Here is a 19,969-nt window from a genome sequence, read left to right as displayed (position 1 = left end):
AAGAAAACTCTTGGTTCATGGATGTTACATTTATTTTGAATTTTTGAAAGTAAACTCATGATAAATTATCATTTTTATAGAAATATTCTTAATATATTATTTAGTTAATTTCATGATAGTGTTGATGTGTCAGTTAAGACTTTTTTACAAATATTTAAATAAATAATTGAAATTCAAATTTTACTCTCATTAATACATTTTATAACTGTCTTTTATAGTTAATATGGTAGAGAGAAGAAACTGATATATAAAATATAAAACAGCATTCATACAAGAAAATTTTATGTTTTAAAATTAAATATGTAACATAAAGAGTATTGAAGAAAACAATCAATGAAGGAATCTGAAAATATTAACAAATATGCTGTTACATATGCTTATATTGTACATACATGTGTATGTAAAAAATGTATATATATATACACATATTCATGTAAGGAGAATAAAATAAAATAACAAAAATGGGGAAAATTCTAATATGTCTCCTCTTCTTAATTTTCATCTCCATCCAGAAAATAGACTCTATTCTTATATTTAGGAAATTTAATATCGAAATTTCGAATCATCTTGCAGGTAATAAAAAACTTATGATCAATTGCAGATCCGGTAAAAGTGAAGCGACCAAAGTTGTGTTTCTTCCCTCTAATACTGAATGGAAACTAAAATTTACAGTTTACCCAAAAACTTTGATATGGTGCAACTTATGGAAGGTAATTAATTTCAAAGTTTACTTTTATTTCTTTCACAATCTTCCAATGTGTAATGTTTCTACAATATTTTCTCGTTTTATGTTTAAGTTACTTATTTGAAATACTTATCATTTTTGTTATCATATATTTGTAGGGACCTGATTATGTGCAACATGCAAAGTTTAACGCGTTTATTGGGAAAGAAAGTTTTATACATGATATATGTGGGGGTAGGAAGCCTAACATATGTTTCTGGCAAGCGCAAGAAGATGGAATATATGTAAGAAATAATGCAGCTGGAACTTTTAAGTTAATGTATAAATGGGATAGAGTATGACATAGATATTACTTTCATTTTATCTTTCTTTTTAAATTTAAAAAAAAAAAAATATTGTTCTTTTAAAAAAAATACGTAATAATATGGATTTGACCCCGACTAGACTATTTTCTAAACCAGCTACAAATTTTGGTCTATTGAAATAATAAAACAACAATTTATACAAATACAAGAAATTATTTTAAACAAATTATATCATATTTTCTGTGTAGCATAATTTTCAATTGCTAATATATTCATAATATATTAATTTAATGGTTAAGAACTCAACTCTCTATTATTACTAGATAAGGGCCCGCATGATGTGCGGGTTTAAAAATTGTTGAAAAAAATAAATCCTAAACCTTAAACAATTTTTTAAAAATATGTAAAAAAAATTTATTTCCTAAAGTAAATATATAAATAATTTAAGTTAGAGAATATTTGTATTTACCTTCATACATTTATTTCTATTTATATATTTTTAATATATTATAACAATTGTTACAATAATCTAAAGCTAAATTATATCCCACTAAAACTTTTGCCAAATACTCATCATTAATAATATTATTATTGTCAATTTTCAAAAACATTTCACAACTTATTCACAAAATATTTTACATGCAACAAATTCATCAAAGCAACATCTAATAAGTAACTACGTATAATTTTACTCTATGTTTTACCATTAAAAATATGTTCTTACACCCAAAATATTTTATTGTTAAATTATGCTCTTTATCATCACCTATAAAATGTCTTCTAAACAAATTAAACAAATTTTATGTTGCTAGACTTTCATTTTGGCATAATTATAGATCTTATAATTACTAAAATTGTTTTGTGACATAATTTCTTTAACCATGAAGGTTTTTTTACTCCAAAGATATTTTGGATGAATAACCGGTGAAAATTATCTACTCGGTTACAATGATTTTATGACTAACCCAATAAAAGTTAAGAAATTGAAAGAAAGTTAATATAATATAATAAAAATAAAAATTTGAAAATTATAATCAGGATGGTATATATAAGTCTTAGATAATTCAGATATACAAAATAGAAACTTTATATACAATCCAAAACATGATATATGTCATAATCACGTTAAGGATCAACGATCTATTTACTCTTCAGAAGTATCCAATTGTACCAAAACAACTTAAAGCTATGACCTCGTCTCAAATAATCTTGAATCATAAATTCTCAACTTATTTACCCGAATCAAAAAGTTACCATATATTTCTCCATATACCTTGTTTAAACGGTTTACGAACCTAATCCGATAAAAAACCACATAAACCTGGTTTGAAACCAATTTTAAAATGGTATACCATTCTAACTTCCCAAATTTGAAACTGCTTCTCAATTACTCGATCAAGCAACTATTGTTTCAGTACCGAAATCATCAATATTATTCAGAAAAGACAACTCTAAATTTTGACCAGAAACATCAACCACCAACTTATCTTCCAAACTTATAATGCTACGAACTGTAGAATCACTTTTAGAACTCCCATCAGTGTCTCCATCCTCGATTAAATTAGTTGGCATTATATACTCCGATTTCATTTCATTGCATCTGATAGCTTCTATTGAAAACCCCGCACGAATCAAAGACCCACACAATAGATTGACAAAATTTTATCAGAAAAAAAAAATCAAAGATCAAAACTTTCGATATAAACATGCAATTTTATGTAGATATAATGTTATTTTCTTAATTAGCTGTCCTATTATGTTTTTAAAAAAAAGAATTCTTTTAACATAACTTATGTTATTCTTTTTATATTTATTATTCACTCATTATTTATTAATAATAATATACATGCTTAGTGAATTATTTTTCTTGTTTATACATGTCAAAATCTTATTGAGAAAACACGTATAATATAAGTAACGTACAATGGAAAATAGATTAGTTTTTTTAATTTTTCTTTTTGATTTAGAAATTTTTTTAGATATGAATATGTAAATTTTATTTAGGTTTAATGTTATTTTCTTAATTAGCTGTTTTGAAAAATAATAATTTTTTGACACGTGTCAACATCTCATCAGTGTACTTGACACATGTCAAAATCCTGTTAATGGCTAATTTGAAAACCCAACTTTATATAATAAAAAAATTTAATTTAATAAAAATATTAGTTGAGGCTTCAATTCAAGTTTTTTTCCTAACTGCCAATCGGTTCTTCATAATCTTCGTTTTCTTCGCATGTGCCTTCACAAATCTTGTTGCAGTACTCAGTGTTCGAAATTGGTTAACCATAGAGACATAAAAAAATTTTATTTATTTTTTTGTGCAAACAAAGACATAAAATTTAATGTGTTAGGTTATATAGTATAATTATACGAACAATTATGGATGACACATAGTATATTTATTTTACCATGTAGTGGTTGAAAATCTTTGTAACAGTGAAACTTTGATATGGATGGCACCTAGTATATTTATCTTACTTGTTTTTTTTTAAAATATAATAAGATTACAATTATCTTATGCTTTGTTTTACGAAGTTTGAAAATTGTGATTTCTGATCGTTAAAATTGACATGTGTCACGATCTTATGAGTTACTAACTTTGATATTTAATCGTTAAAATTGACACATGTCACGATCTGGTGAGTGTTTAACTTTGATCTCCAATCGTTAAAACTAACACGTATCACGATCTGATGAGTTACTAACTTTGATATTTAATCGTTAAAATTGACACATGTCACGATCTGGTGAATTTTTAACTTTGATATCTAATCGTTAAAACTAACATGTGTCACGATCTGGTGAGTTACTAACTTTGAGAACCAAGGTTTATATAATAAGATTACTAAAGTCGAGAGATATTATATAAATGAATTATAATGAAATTTTCTTCCTATATAAGATGTATACAAATTACTCAATCTTTATTTAGAGACAATTTAGTCCAAATAAAAATTAGTGTGGTTTCTAAATTAAACTTCATTGCTTTGTGTTCAATCATATTTTTCTTCCAAAATTTCTTAAGTTCGCGACAAACTTGTTGGAGAAGGACTAAGCACCCCTTAAATAAGCTTAGATAAGCCATGGTCATGCACTTACCTTTGCCAAGACGAATCTGAACCTTAAACCAACAAGAAGACACCTCCAGGAAGCTCCTACAACGATCCCAGCTACAGATCTCTACAGGAACAGCTTCCAATCCAAGAACTCACCATGTACACTCAAGAACACCAAGAACTCTTCTCTCTCTTTCGTTTCTCTCAAAAGCGGCTAAACACGCCTAATGAGACAAAACTCGAGTTTAAGGGTTTTCCTAACCCAAAACGTGGCGTTTAACTTAAGTCAAAACGCATAAACTCAACCCTGCATCGACCGATGCAATCCCTAAACCGGGATTTCGGTTCGCAGGTGTTACAGATTATGTGCTTAAATTGAGAATGCTCTCTAAACCATTTCCGTTCTGGCTCAAATTGATCAATGCAATTTACCGTATGCGTCACAGTATACCTTGTGCCTAATTTACAACTCTTGGTGTATTCAGGTGGATAGAAGAACATATCCTCTGGCTGCAGCGGTTGCTCTTCATCATCATCATCTGTATCCTGAAAATTCATACCAATTCACTTACTTAATCCTAACACAACAAATTTTCTTCTTTACTAGTTGTAAAGAACCACTAGTACTCATGCTATTGTACCTGAGCATCTGAGATTTTTTCTTCCCCATCACCTTCTGCTTCTCGTTCTTCTGTTTCTTGTGATAGTTCTGTGGGAGGTGATGGTTCTGTGAGAGGATTAGTTTTGTCCGGAGCTTCTCCTATTTCTTCAACTGCTATTTCTGTCGAGTCATATATTCTACCACCATCTCTTACAATAGCCATTGCTAACAACAAAAAGAAACCAAAACAAAACAAATTACATTATGAAAAATACCAAAGAACAACCAAAACACAACATGATAAATCACTACTAATATGATTACCTACGACTGAATATGATAGAAAACTAGAAACTAACTATTAAGATGCCAATTTCGACAAAGAAGATGAAAGTAGGCGACAGATCTTACAAAGAAGTTGAAGAACACAGTCGGACCTCATTGGGGAGAAGGGTCGATGGAATAGATGACTAGCCAGGAGAAGAGTTAACGCCGGACCTCGTCGATTCAAGCGTTTACTTGTCGGAAAAAAGGAAAAACTTTTCGGAAAAGGGGTTCTGTCGGAATCGGAAGGGAAAACGGAAAACAGAGGAACACAGGTCGGGGGTGGAACCTCGTTGGGGGTCGGCCATGGAGAAATCCTCTCCTCTCTTCTCTCTTACAATTAGGGTAATTTTAGTGGGTCTCAATTTAGATTTTGGGTAGATGGGACGGGTTATAGGTTATATTCGAATTGGGTCAAATAGGTTGGTTGGGTATGTAATTTTGTTTTTTAGGGTTTTTAGACTTTTTCCCCATTTTCCGTTTGAAAAATATTGTTCAATGAAATAAGAAATAGAAGGGTGGCATTTTTTATCGACTTTTGCGAGATAGTGGCTTTTAAGCCATTCTTCCCCTAAGGTGTTGTTCGACACCCTATCCCCAAGAAAACTCTTGGTTCATGGATGTTACATTTATTTTGAATTTTTGAAAGTAAACTCATGATAAATTATCATTTTTATAGAAATATTCTTAATATATTATTTAGTTAATTTCATGATAGTGTTGATGTGTCAGTTAAGACTTTTTTACAAATATTTAAATAAATAATTGAAATTCAAATTTTACTCTCATTAATACATTTTATAACTGTCTTTTATAGTTAATATGGTAGAGAGAAGAAACTGATATATAAAATATAAAACAGCATTCATACAAGAAAATTTTATGTTTTAAAATTAAATATGTAACATAAAGAGTATTGAAGAAAACAATCAATGAAGGAATCTGAAAATATTAACAAATATGCTGTTACATATGCTTATATTGTACATACATGTGTATGTAAAAAATGTATATATATATACACATATTCATGTAAGGAGAATAAAATAAAATAACAAAAATGGGGAAAATTCTAATATGTCTCCTCTTCTTAATTTTCATCTCCATCCAGAAAATAGACTCTATTCTTATATTTAGGAAATTTAATATCGAAATTTCGAATCATCTTGCAGGTAATAAAAAACTTATGATCAATTGCAGATCCGGTAAAAGTGAAGCGACCAAAGTTGTGTTTCTTCCCTCTAATACTGAATGGAAACTAAAATTTACAGTTTACCCAAAAACTTTGATATGGTGCAACTTATGGAAGGTAATTAATTTCAAAGTTTACTTTTATTTCTTTCACAATCTTCCAATGTGTAATGTTTCTACAATATTTTCTCGTTTTATGTTTAAGTTACTTATTTGAAATACTTATCATTTTTGTTATCATATATTTGTAGGGACCTGATTATGTGCAACATGCAAAGTTTAACGCGTTTATTGGGAAAGAAAGTTTTATACATGATATATGTGGGGGTAGGAAGCCTAACATATGTTTCTGGCAAGCGCAAGAAGATGGAATATATGTAAGAAATAATGCAGCTGGAACTTTTAAGTTAATGTATAAATGGGATAGAGTATGACATAGATATTACTTTCATTTTATCTTTCTTTTTAAATTTAAAAAAAAAAAAATATTGTTCTTTTAAAAAAAATACGTAATAATATGGATTTGACCCCGACTAGACTATTTTCTAAACCAGCTACAAATTTTGGTCTATTGAAATAATAAAACAACAATTTATACAAATACAAGAAATTATTTTAAACAAATAATATCATATTTTCTGTGTAGCATAATTTTCAATTGCTAATATATTCATAATATATTAATTTAATGGTTAAGAACTCAACTCTCTATTATTACTAGATAAGGGCCCGCATGATGTGCGGGTTTAAAAATTGTTGAAAAAAATAAATCCTAAACCTTAAACAATTTTTTAAAAATATGTAAAAAAAAATTATTTCCTAAAGTAAATATATAAATAATTTAAGTTAGAGAATATTTGTATTTACCTTCATACATTTATTTCTATTTATATATTTTTAATATATTATAACAATTGTTACAATAATCTAAAGCTAAATTATATCCCACTAAAACTTTTGCCAAATACTCATCATTAATAATATTATTATTGTCAATTTTCAAAAACATTTCACAACTTATTCACAAAATATTTTACATGCAACAAATTCATCAAAGCAACATCTAATAAGTAACTACGTATAATTTTACTCTATGTTTTACCATTAAAAATATGTTCTTACACCCAAAATATTTTATTGTTAAATTATGCTCTTTATCATCACCTATAAAATGTCTTCTAAACAAATTAAACAAATTTTATGTTGCTAGACTTTCATTTTGGCATAATTATAGATCTTATAATTACTAAAATTGTTTTGTGACATAATTTCTTTAACCATGAAGGTTTTTTTACTCCAAAGATATTTTGGATGAATAACCGGTGAAAATTATCTACTCGGTTACAATGATTTTATGACTAACCCAATAAAAGTTAAGAAATTGAAAGAAAGTTAATATAATATAATAAAAATAAAAATTTGAAAATTATAATCAGGATGGTATATATAAGTCTTAGATAATTCAGATATACAAAATAGAAACTTTATATACAATCCAAAACATGATATATGTCATAATCACGTTAAGGATCAACGATCTATTTACTCTTCAGAAGTATCCAATTGTACCAAAACAACTTAAAGCTATGACCTCGTCTCAAATAATCTTGAATCATAAATTCTCAACTTATTTACCCGAATCAAAAAGTTACCATATATTTCTCCATATACCTTGTTTAAACGGTTTACGAACCTAATCCGATAAAAAACCACATAAACCTGGTTTGAAACCAATTTTAAAATGGTATACCATTCTAACTTCCCAAATTTGAAACTGCTTCTCAATTACTCGATCAAGCAACTATTGTTTCAGTACCGAAATCATCAATATTATTCAGAAAAGACAACTCTAAATTTTGACCAGAAACATCAACCACCAACTTATCTTCCAAACTTATAATGCTACGAACTGTAGAATCACTTTTAGAACTCCCATCAGTGTCTCCATCCTCGATTAAATTAGTTGGCATTATATACTCCGATTTCATTTCATTGCATCTGATAGCTTCTATTGAAAACCCCGCACGAATCAAAGACCCACACAATAGATTGACAAAATTTTATCAGAAAAAAAAAATCAAAGATCAAAACTTTCGATATAAACATGCAATTTTATGTAGATATAATGTTATTTTCTTAATTAGCTGTCCTATTATGTTTTTAAAAAAAAGAATTCTTTTAACATAACTTATGTTATTCTTTTTATATTTATTATTCACTCATTATTTATTAATAATAATATACATGCTTAGTGAATTATTTTTCTTGTTTATACATGTCAAAATCTTATTGAGAAAACACGTATAATATAAGTAACGTACAATGGAAAATAGATTAGTTTTTTTAATTTTTCTTTTTGATTTAGAAATTTTTTTAGATATGAATATGTAAATTTTATTTAGGTTTAATGTTATTTTCTTAATTAGCTGTTTTGAAAAATAATAATTTTTTGACACGTGTCAACATCTCATCAGTGTACTTGACACATGTCAAAATCCTGTTAATGGCTAATTTGAAAACCCAACTTTATATAATAAAAAAATTTAATTTAATAAAAATATTAGTTGAGGCTTCAATTCAAGTTTTTTTCCTAACTGCCAATCGGTTCTTCATAATCTTCGTTTTCTTCGCATGTGCCTTCACAAATCTTGTTGCAGTACTCAGTGTTCGAAATTGGTTAACCATAGAGACATAAAAAAATTTTATTTATTTTTTTGTGCAAACAAAGACATAAAATTTAATGTGTTAGGTTATATAGTATAATTATACGAACAATTATGGATGACACATAGTATATTTATTTTACCATGTAGTGGTTGAAAATCTTTGTAACAGTGAAACTTTGATATGGATGGCACCTAGTATATTTATCTTACTTGTTTTTTTTTAAAATATAATAAGATTACAATTATCTTATGCTTTGTTTTACGAAGTTTGAAAATTGTGATTTCTGATCGTTAAAATTGACATGTGTCACGATCTTATGAGTTACTAACTTTGATATTTAATCGTTAAAATTGACACATGTCACGATCTGGTGAGTGTTTAACTTTGATCTCCAATCGTTAAAACTAACACGTATCACGATCTGATGAGTTACTAACTTTGATATTAGTGTGGTTTCTAAATTAAACTTCATTGCTTTGTGTTCAATCATATTTTTCTTCCAAAATTTCTTAAGTTCGCGACAAACTTGTTGGAGAAGGACTAAGCACCCCTTAAATAAGCTTAGATAAGCCATGGTCATGCACTTACCTTTGCCAAGACGAATCTGAACCTTAAACCAACAAGAAGACACCTCCAGGAAGCTCCTACAACGATCCCAGCTACAGATCTCTACAGGAACAGCTTCCAATCCAAGAACTCACCATGTACACTCAAGAACACCAAGAACTCTTCTCTCTCTTTCGTTTCTCTCAAAAGCGGCTAAACACGCCTAATGAGACAAAACTCGAGTTTAAGGGTTTTCCTAACCCAAAACGTGGCGTTTAACTTAAGTCAAAACGCATAAACTCAACCCTGCATCGACCGATGCAATCCCTAAACCGGGATTTCGGTTCGCAGGTGTTACAGATTATGTGCTTAAATTGAGAATGCTCTCTAAACCATTTCCGTTCTGGCTCAAATTGATCAATGCAATTTACCGTATGCGTCACAGTATACCTTGTGCCTAATTTACAACTCTTGGTGTATTCAGGTGGATAGAAGAACATATCCTCTGGCTGCAGCGGTTGCTCTTCATCATCATCATCTGTATCCTGAAAATTCATACCAATTCACTTACTTAATCCTAACACAACAAATTTTCTTCTTTACTAGTTGTAAAGAACCACTAGTACTCATGCTATTGTACCTGAGCATCTGAGATTTTTTCTTCCCCATCACCTTCTGCTTCTCGTTCTTCTGTTTCTTGTGATAGTTCTGTGGGAGGTGATGGTTCTGTGAGAGGATTAGTTTTGTCCGGAGCTTCTCCTATTTCTTCAACTGCTATTTCTGTCGAGTCATATATTCTACCACCATCTCTTACAATAGCCATTGCTAACAACAAAAAGAAACCAAAACAAAACAAATTAAACAACATGTCAAAACAAATTTTAACAACATGCAAAATTTAATCGTTAAAATTGACACATGTCACGATCTGGTGAATTTTTAACTTTGATATCTAATCGTTAAAACTAACATGTGTCACGATCTGGTGAGTTACTAACTTTGAGAACCAAGGTTTATATAATAAGATTACTAAAGTCGAGAGATATTATATAAATGAATTATAATGAAATTTTCTTCCTATATAAGATGTATACAAATTACTCAATCTTTATTTAGAGACAATTTAGTCCAAATAAAAATTAGTGTGGTTTCTAAATTAAACTTCATTGCTTTGTGTTCAATCATATTTTTCTTCCAAAATTTCTTAAGTTCGCGACAAACTTGTTGGAGAAGGACTAAGCACCCCTTAAATAAGCTTAGATAAGCCATGGTCATGCACTTACCTTTGCCAAGACGAATCTGAACCTTAAACCAACAAGAAGACACCTCCAGGAAGCTCCTACAACGATCCCAGCTACAGATCTCTACAGGAACAGCTTCCAATCCAAGAACTCACCATGTACACTCAAGAACACCAAGAACTCTTCTCTCTCTTTCGTTTCTCTCAAAAGCGGCTAAACACGCCTAATGAGACAAAACTCGAGTTTAAGGGTTTTCCTAACCCAAAACGTGGCGTTTAACTTAAGTCAAAACGCATAAACTCAACCCTGCATCGACCGATGCAATCCCTAAACCGGGATTTCGGTTCGCAGGTGTTACAGATTATGTGCTTAAATTGAGAATGCTCTCTAAACCATTTCCGTTCTGGCTCAAATTGATCAATGCAATTTACCGTATGCGTCACAGTATACCTTGTGCCTAATTTACAACTCTTGGTGTATTCAGGTGGATAGAAGAACATATCCTCTGGCTGCAGCGGTTGCTCTTCATCATCATCATCTGTATCCTGAAAATTCATACCAATTCACTTACTTAATCCTAACACAACAAATTTTCTTCTTTACTAGTTGTAAAGAACCACTAGTACTCATGCTATTGTACCTGAGCATCTGAGATTTTTTCTTCCCCATCACCTTCTGCTTCTCGTTCTTCTGTTTCTTGTGATAGTTCTGTGGGAGGTGATGGTTCTGTGAGAGGATTAGTTTTGTCCGGAGCTTCTCCTATTTCTTCAACTGCTATTTCTGTCGAGTCATATATTCTACCACCATCTCTTACAATAGCCATTGCTAACAACAAAAAGAAACCAAAACAAAACAAATTACATTATGAAAAATACCAAAGAACAACCAAAACACAACATGATAAATCACTACTAATATGATTACCTACGACTGAATATGATAGAAAACTAGAAACTAACTATTAAGATGCCAATTTCGACAAAGAAGATGAAAGTAGGCGACAGATCTTACAAAGAAGTTGAAGAACACAGTCGGACCTCATTGGGGAGAAGGGTCGATGGAATAGATGACTAGCCAGGAGAAGAGTTAACGCCGGACCTCGTCGATTCAAGCGTTTACTTGTCGGAAAAAAGGAAAAACTTTTCGGAAAAGGGGTTCTGTCGGAATCGGAAGGGAAAACGGAAAACAGAGGAACACAGGTCGGGGGTGGAACCTCGTTGGGGGTCGGCCATGGAGAAATCCTCTCCTCTCTTCTCTCTTACAATTAGGGTAATTTTAGTGGGTCTCAATTTAGATTTTGGGTAGATGGGACGGGTTATAGGTTATATTCGAATTGGGTCAAATAGGTTGGTTGGGTATGTAATTTTGTTTTTTAGGGTTTTTAGACTTTTTTCCCCATTTTCCGTTTGAAAAATATTGTTCAATGAAATAAGAAATAGAAGGGTGGCATTTTTTATCGACTTTTGCGAGATAGTGGCTTTTAAGCCATTCTTCCCCTAAGGTGTTGTTCGACACCCTATCCCCAAGAAAACTCTTGGTTCATGGATGTTACATTTATTTTGAATTTTTGAAAGTAAACTCATGATAAATTATCATTTTTATAGAAATATTCTTAATATATTATTTAGTTAATTTCATGATAGTGTTGATGTGTCAGTTAAGACTTTTTTACAAATATTTAAATAAATAATTGAAATTCAAATTTTACTCTCATTAATACATTTTATAACTGTCTTTTATAGTTAATATGGTAGAGAGAAGAAACTGATATATAAAATATAAAACAGCATTCATACAAGAAAATTTTATGTTTTAAAATTAAATATGTAACATAAAGAGTATTGAAGAAAACAATCAATGAAGGAATCTGAAAATATTAACAAATATGCTGTTACTTATGCTTATATTGTACATACATGTGTATGTAAAAAATGTATATATATATACACATATTCATGTAAGGAGAATAAAATAAAATAACAAAAATGGGGAAAATTCTAATATGTCTCCTCTTCTTAATTTTCATCTCCATCCAGAAAATAGACTCTATTCTTATATTTAGGAAATTTAATATCGAAATTTCGAATCATCTTGCAGGTAATAAAAAACTTATGATCAATTGCAGATCCGGTAAAAGTGAAGCGACCAAAGTTGTGTTTCTTCCCTCTAATACTGAATGGAAACTAAAATTTACAGTTTACCCAAAAACTTTGATATGGTGCAACTTATGGAAGGTAATTAATTTCAAAGTTTACTTTTATTTCTTTCACAATCTTCCAATGTGTAATGTTTCTACAATATTTTCTCGTTTTATGTTTAAGTTACTTATTTGAAATACTTATCATTTTTGTTATCATATATTTGTAGGGACCTGATTATGTGCAACATGCAAAGTTTAACGCGTTTATTGGGAAAGAAAGTTTTATACATGATATATGTGGGGGTAGGAAGCCTAACATATGTTTCTGGCAAGCGCAAGAAGATGGAATATATGTAAGAAATAATGCAGCTGGAACTTTTAAGTTAATGTATAAATGGGATAGAGTATGACATAGATATTACTTTCATTTTATCTTTCTTTTTAAATTTAAAAAAAAAAAAATATTGTTCTTTTAAAAAAAATACGTAATAATATGGATTTGACCCCGACTAGACTATTTTCTAAACCAGCTACAAATTTTGGTCTATTGAAATAATAAAACAACAATTTATACAAATACAAGAAATTATTTTAAACAAATTATATCATATTTTCTGTGTAGCATAATTTTCAATTGCTAATATATTCATAATATATTAATTTAATGGTTAAGAACTCAACTCTCTATTATTACTAGATAAGGGCCCGCATGATGTGCGGGTTTAAAAATTGTTGAAAAAAATAAATCCTAAACCTTAAACAATTTTTTAAAAATATGTAAAAAAAATTTATTTCCTAAAGTAAATATATAAATAATTTAAGTTAGAGAATATTTGTATTTACCTTCATACATTTATTTCTATTTATATATTTTTAATATATTATAACAATTGTTACAATAATCTAAAGCTAAATTATATCCCACTAAAACTTTTGCCAAATACTCATCATTAATAATATTATTATTGTCAATTTTCAAAAACATTTCACAACTTATTCACAAAATATTTTACATGCAACAAATTCATCAAAGCAACATCTAATAAGTAACTACGTATAATTTTACTCTATGTTTTACCATTAAAAATATGTTCTTACACCCAAAATATTTTATTGTTAAATTATGCTCTTTATCATCACCTATAAAATGTCTTCTAAACAAATTAAACAAATTTTATGTTGCTAGACTTTCATTTTGGCATAATTATAGATCTTATAATTACTAAAATTGTTTTGTGACATAATTTCTTTAACCATGAAGGTTTTTTTACTCCAAAGATATTTTGGATGAATAACCGGTGAAAATTATCTACTCGGTTACAATGATTTTATGACTAACCCAATAAAAGTTAAGAAATTGAAAGAAAGTTAATATAATATAATAAAAATAAAAATTTGAAAATTATAATCAGGATGGTATATATAAGTCTTAGATAATTCAGATATACAAAATAGAAACTTTATATACAATCCAAAACATGATATATGTCATAATCACGTTAAGGATCAACGATCTATTTACTCTTCAGAAGTATCCAATTGTACCAAAACAACTTAAAGCTATGACCTCGTCTCAAATAATCTTGAATCATAAATTCTCAACTTATTTACCCGAATCAAAAAGTTACCATATATTTCTCCATATACCTTGTTTAAACGGTTTACGAACCTAATCCGATAAAAAACCACATAAACCTGGTTTGAAACCAATTTTAAAATGGTATACCATTCTAACTTCCCAAATTTGAAACTGCTTCTCAATTACTCGATCAAGCAACTATTGTTTCAGTACCGAAATCATCAATATTATTCAGAAAAGACAACTCTAAATTTTGACCAGAAACATCAACCACCAACTTATCTTCCAAACTTATAATGCTACGAACTGTAGAATCACTTTTAGAACTCCCATCAGTGTCTCCATCCTCGATTAAATTAGTTGGCATTATATACTCCGATTTCATTTCATTGCATCTGATAGCTTCTATTGAAAACCCCGCACGAATCAAAGACCCACACAATAGATTGACAAAATTTTATCAGAAAAAAAAAATCAAAGATCAAAACTTTCGATATAAACATGCAATTTTATGTAGATATAATGTTATTTTCTTAATTAGCTGTCCTATTATGTTTTTAAAAAAAAGAATTCTTTTAACATAACTTATGTTATTCTTTTTATATTTATTATTCACTCATTATTTATTAATAATAATATACATGCTTAGTGAATTATTTTTCTTGTTTATACATGTCAAAATCTTATTGAGAAAACACGTATAATATAAGTAACGTACAATGGAAAATAGATTAGTTTTTTTAATTTTTCTTTTTGATTTAGAAATTTTTTTAGATATGAATATGTAAATTTTATTTAGGTTTAATGTTATTTTCTTAATTAGCTGTTTTGAAAAATAATAATTTTTTGACACGTGTCAACATCTCATCAGTGTACTTGACACATGTCAAAATCCTGTTAATGGCTAATTTGAAAACCCAACTTTATATAATAAAAAAATTTAATTTAATAAAAATATTAGTTGAGGCTTCAATTCAAGTTTTTTTCCTAACTGCCAATCGGTTCTTCATAATCTTCGTTTTCTTCGCATGTGCCTTCACAAATCTTGTTGCAGTACTCAGTGTTCGAAATTGGTTAACCATAGAGACATAAAAAAATTTTATTTATTTTTTTGTGCAAACAAAGACATAAAATTTAATGTGTTAGGTTATATAGTATAATTATACGAACAATTATGGATGACACATAGTATATTTATTTTACCATGTAGTGGTTGAAAATCTTTGTAACAGTGAAACTTTGATATGGATGGCACCTAGTATATTTATCTTACTTGTTTTTTTTAAAAATATAATAAGATTACAATTATCTTATGCTTTGTTTTACGAAGTTTGAAAATTGTGATTTCTGATCGTTAAAATTGACATGTGTCACGATCTTATGAGTTACTAACTTTGATATTTAATCGTTAAAATTGACACATGTCACGATCTGGTGAGTGTTTAACTTTGATCTCCAATCGTTAAAACTAACACGTATCACGATCTGATGAGTTACTAACTTTGATATTTAATCGTTAAAATTGACACATGTCACGATCTGGTGAATTTTTAACTTTGATATCTAATCGTTAAAACTAACATGTGTCACGATCTGGTGAGTTACTAACTTTGAGAACCAAGGTTTATATAATAAGATTACTAAAGTCGAGAGATATTATATAAATGAATTATAATGAAATTTTCTTCCTATATAAGATGTATACAAATTACTCAATCTTTATTTAGAGACAATTTAGTCCAAATAAAAATTAGTGTGGTTTCTAAATTAAACTTCATTGCTTTGTGTTCAATCATATTTTTCTTCCAAAATTTCTTAAGTTCGCGACAAACTTGTTGGAGAAGGACTAAGCACCCCTTAAATAAGCTTAGATAAGCCATGGTCATGCACTTACCTTTGCCAAGACGAATCTGAACCTTAAACCAACAAGAAGACACCTCCAGGAAGCTCCTACAACGATCCCAGCTACAGATCTCTACAGGAACAGCTTCCAATCCAAGAACTCACCATGTACACTCAAGAACACCAAGAACTCTTCTCTCTCTTTCGTTTCTCTCAAAAGCGGCTAAACACGCCTAATGAGACAAAACTCGAGTTTAAGGGTTTTCCTAACCCAAAACGTGGCGTTTAACTTAAGTCAAAACGCATAAACTCAACCCTGCATCGACCGATGCAATCCCTAAACCGGGATTTCGGTTCGCAGGTGTTACAGATTATGTGCTTAAATTGAGAATGCTCTCTAAACCATTTCCGTTCTGGCTCAAATTGATCAATGCAATTTACCGTATGCGTCACAGTATACCTTGTGCCTAATTTACAACTCTTGGTGTATTCAGGTGGATAGAAGAACATATCCTCTGGCTGCAGCGGTTGCTCTTCATCATCATCATCTGTATCCTGAAAATTCATACCAATTCACTTACTTAATCCTAACACAACAAATTTTCTTCTTTACTAGTTGTAAAGAACCACTAGTACTCATGCTATTGTACCTGAGCATCTGAGATTTTTTCTTCCCCATCACCTTCTGCTTCTCGTTCTTCTGTTTCTTGTGATAGTTCTGTGGGAGGTGATGGTTCTGTGAGAGGATTAGTTTTGTCCGGAGCTTCTCCTATTTCTTCAACTGCTATTTCTGTCGAGTCATATATTCTACCACCATCTCTTACAATAGCCATTGCTAACAACAAAAAGAAACCAAAACAAAACAAATTACATTATGAAAAATACCAAAGAACAACCAAAACACAACATGATAAATCACTACTAATATGATTACCTACGACTGAATATGATAGAAAACTAGAAACTAACTATTAAGATGCCAATTTCGACAAAGAAGATGAAAGTAGGCGACAGATCTTACAAAGAAGTTGAAGAACACAGTCGGACCTCATTGGGGAGAAGGGTCGATGGAATAGATGACTAGCCAGGAGAAGAGTTAACGCCGGACCTCGTCGATTCAAGCGTTTACTTGTCGGAAAAAAGGAAAAACTTTTCGGAAAAGGGGTTCTGTCGGAATCGGAAGGGAAAACGGAAAACAGAGGAACACAGGTCGGGGGTGGAACCTCGTTGGGGGTCGGCCATGGAGAAATCCTCTCCTCTCTTCTCTCTTACAATTAGGGTAATTTTAGTGGGTCTCAATTTAGATTTTGGGTAGATGGGACGGGTTATAGGTTATATTCGAATTGGGTCAAATAGGTTGGTTGGGTATGTAATTTTGTTTTTTAGGGTTTTTAGACTTTTTCCCCATTTTCCGTTTGAAAAATATTGTTCAATGAAATAAGAAATAGAAGGGTGGCATTTTTTATCGACTTTTGCGAGATAGTGGCTTTTAAGCCATTCTTCCCCTAAGGTGTTGTTCGACACCCTATCCCCAAGAAAACTCTTGGTTCATGGATGTTACATTTATTTTGAATTTTTGAAAGTAAACTCATGATAAATTATCATTTTTATAGAAATATTCTTAATATATTATTTAGTTAATTTCATGATAGTGTTGATGTGTCAGTTAAGACTTTTTTACAAATATTTAAATAAATAATTGAAATTCAAATTTTACTCTCATTAATACATTTTATAACTGTCTTTTATAGTTAATATGGTAGAGAGAAGAAACTGATATATAAAATATAAAACAGCATTCATACAAGAAAATTTTATGTTTTAAAATTAAATATGTAACATAAAGAGTATTGAAGAAAACAATCAATGAAGGAATCTGAAAATATTAACAAATATGCTGTTACATATGCTTATATTGTACATACATGTGTATGTAAAAAATGTATATATATATACACATATTCATGTAAGGAGAATAAAATAAAATAACAAAAATGGGGAAAATTCTAATATGTCTCCTCTTCTTAATTTTCATCTCCATCCAGAAAATAGACTCTATTCTTATATTTAGGAAATTTAATATCGAAATTTCGAATCATCTTGCAGGTAATAAAAAACTTATGATCAATTGCAGATCCGGTAAAAGTGAAGCGACCAAAGTTGTGTTTCTTCCCTCTAATACTGAATGGAAACTAAAATTTACAGTTTACCCAAAAACTTTGATATGGTGCAACTTATGGAAGGTAATTAATTTCAAAGTTTACTTTTATTTCTTTCACAATCTTCCAATGTGTAATGTTTCTACAATATTTTCTCGTTTTATGTTTAAGTTACTTATTTGAAATACTTATCATTTTTGTTATCATATATTTGTAGGGACCTGATTATGTGCAACATGCAAAGTTTAACGCGTTTATTGGGAAAGAAAGTTTTATACATGATATATGTGGGGGTAGGAAGCCTAACATATGTTTCTGGCAAGCGCAAGAAGATGGAATATATGTAAGAAATAATGCAGCTGGAACTTTTAAGTTAATGTATAAATGGGATAGAGTATGACATAGATATTACTTTCATTTTATCTTTCTTTTTAAATTTAAAAAAAAAAAAAATATTGTTCTTTTAAAAAAAATACGTAATAATATGGATTTGACCCCGACTAGACTATTTTCTAAACCAGCTACAAATTTTGGTCTATTGAAATAATAAAACAACAATTTATACAAATACAAGAAATTATTTTAAACAAATTATATCATATTTTCTGTGTAGCATAATTTTCAATTGCTAATATATTCATAATATATTAATTTAATGGTTAAGAACTCAACTCTCTATTATTACTAGATAAGGGCCCGCATGATGTGCGGGTTTAAAAATTGTTGAAAAAAATAAATCCTAAACCTTAAACAATTTTTTAAAAATATGTAAAAAAAATTTATTTCCTAAAGTAAATATATAAATAATTTAAGTTAGAGAATATTTGTATTTACCTTCATACATTTATTTCTATTTATATATTTTTAATATATTATAACAATTGTTACAATAATCTAAAGCTAAATTATATCCCACTAAAACTTTTGCCAAATACTCATCATTAATAATATTATTATTGTCAATTTTCAAAAACATTTCACAACTTATTCACAAAATATTTTACATGCAACAAATTCATCAAAGCAACATCTAATAAGTAACTACGTATAATTTTACTCTATGTTTTACCATTAAAAATATGTTCTTACACCCAAAATATTTTATTGTTAAATTATGCTCTTTATCATCACCTATAAAATGTCTTCTAAACAAATTAAACAAATTTTATGTTGCTAGACTTTCATTTTGGCATAATTATAGATCTTATAATTACTAAAATTGTTTTGTGACATAATTTCTTTAACCATGAAGGTTTTTTTACTCCAAAGATATTTTGGATGAATAACCGGTGAAAATTATCTACTCGGTTACAATGATTTTATGACTAACCCAATAAAAGTTAAGAAATTGAAAGAAAGTTAATATAATATAATAAAAATAAAAATTTGAAAATTATAATCAGGATGGTATATATAAGTCTTAGATAATTCAGATATACAAAATAGAAACTTTATATACAATCCAAAACATGATATATGTCATAATCACGTTAAGGATCAACGATCTATTTACTCTTCAGAAGTATCCAATTGTACCAAAACAACTTAAAGCTATGACCTCGTCTCAAATAATCTTGAATCATAAATTCTCAACTTATTTACCCGAATCAAAAAGTTACCATATATTTCTCCA

The 19,969-nt window shown here is 29.3% G+C and overlaps 4 protein-coding genes across 4 annotated transcripts; all 4 read left to right on the top strand.

Annotated features, from left to right (window-relative positions):
• The first annotated feature begins 455 nt into the window (after positions 1-455).
• Positions 456-1,046, top strand: LOC147940198 (S-protein homolog 9-like). Its single transcript, XM_087460475.1, has 2 exons — positions 456-710; positions 844-1,046. The coding sequence occupies exons 1-2, from the start codon at positions 462-464 to the stop codon at positions 1,024-1,026; spliced, it is 432 nt and encodes a 143-aa protein (XP_087316601.1). The 5' UTR covers positions 456-461; the 3' UTR covers positions 1,027-1,046.
• A 4,979-nt stretch (positions 1,047-6,025) lies between these two features.
• Positions 6,026-6,616, top strand: LOC147940197 (S-protein homolog 9-like). Its single transcript, XM_087460476.1, has 2 exons — positions 6,026-6,280; positions 6,414-6,616. Exons 1-2 carry the CDS (start codon positions 6,032-6,034, stop codon positions 6,594-6,596), a joined length of 432 nt encoding a protein of 143 aa, XP_087316602.1. The 5' UTR covers positions 6,026-6,031; the 3' UTR covers positions 6,597-6,616.
• A 5,979-nt stretch (positions 6,617-12,595) lies between these two features.
• LOC147940196 (S-protein homolog 9-like) lies at positions 12,596-13,186 on the top strand. The gene is made up of 2 exons (XM_087460477.1): positions 12,596-12,850; positions 12,984-13,186. The coding sequence occupies exons 1-2, from the start codon at positions 12,602-12,604 to the stop codon at positions 13,164-13,166; spliced, it is 432 nt and encodes a 143-aa protein (XP_087316603.1). The 5' UTR covers positions 12,596-12,601; the 3' UTR covers positions 13,167-13,186.
• Positions 13,187-18,160: 4,974 nt separating this feature from the next.
• LOC147940195 (S-protein homolog 9-like) lies at positions 18,161-18,836 on the top strand. Its single transcript, XM_087460479.1, has 2 exons — positions 18,161-18,420; positions 18,554-18,836. Exons 1-2 carry the CDS (start codon positions 18,172-18,174, stop codon positions 18,734-18,736), a joined length of 432 nt encoding a protein of 143 aa, XP_087316605.1. The 5' UTR covers positions 18,161-18,171; the 3' UTR covers positions 18,737-18,836.
• The last annotated feature ends 1,133 nt before the right edge of the window (positions 18,837-19,969 follow it).

This window comes from Camelina sativa, chromosome 8, assembly GCF_030686135.1.
Source record: "Camelina sativa cultivar CO46 ecotype springtype chromosome 8, ASM3068613v1".
Classification (NCBI taxonomy): Eukaryota; Viridiplantae; Streptophyta; class Magnoliopsida; order Brassicales; family Brassicaceae; genus Camelina; species Camelina sativa.
Note: the sequence above shows the minus strand (reverse complement) of the source record. Positions and strands in the feature narration are given on the sequence as shown.

Excerpts from the sequence above, each read along its gene's own strand:
- LOC147940195 (XM_087460479.1), top strand. The coding sequence starts at position 18,172 with ATGGGGAAAATTCTAATATGTCTCCTCTTCTTAATTTTCATCTCCATC. Across the intron at positions 18,421-18,553 it reads TATGGTGCAACTTATGGAAG|GGACCTGATTATGTGCAACA; the intron begins GTAATTAATTTC and ends ATATATTTGTAG.
- LOC147940196 (XM_087460477.1), top strand. The coding sequence starts at position 12,602 with ATGGGGAAAATTCTAATATGTCTCCTCTTCTTAATTTTCATCTCCATC. Across the intron at positions 12,851-12,983 it reads TATGGTGCAACTTATGGAAG|GGACCTGATTATGTGCAACA; the intron begins GTAATTAATTTC and ends ATATATTTGTAG.
- LOC147940197 (XM_087460476.1), top strand. The coding sequence starts at position 6,032 with ATGGGGAAAATTCTAATATGTCTCCTCTTCTTAATTTTCATCTCCATC. Across the intron at positions 6,281-6,413 it reads TATGGTGCAACTTATGGAAG|GGACCTGATTATGTGCAACA; the intron begins GTAATTAATTTC and ends ATATATTTGTAG.
- LOC147940198 (XM_087460475.1), top strand. The coding sequence starts at position 462 with ATGGGGAAAATTCTAATATGTCTCCTCTTCTTAATTTTCATCTCCATC. Across the intron at positions 711-843 it reads TATGGTGCAACTTATGGAAG|GGACCTGATTATGTGCAACA; the intron begins GTAATTAATTTC and ends ATATATTTGTAG.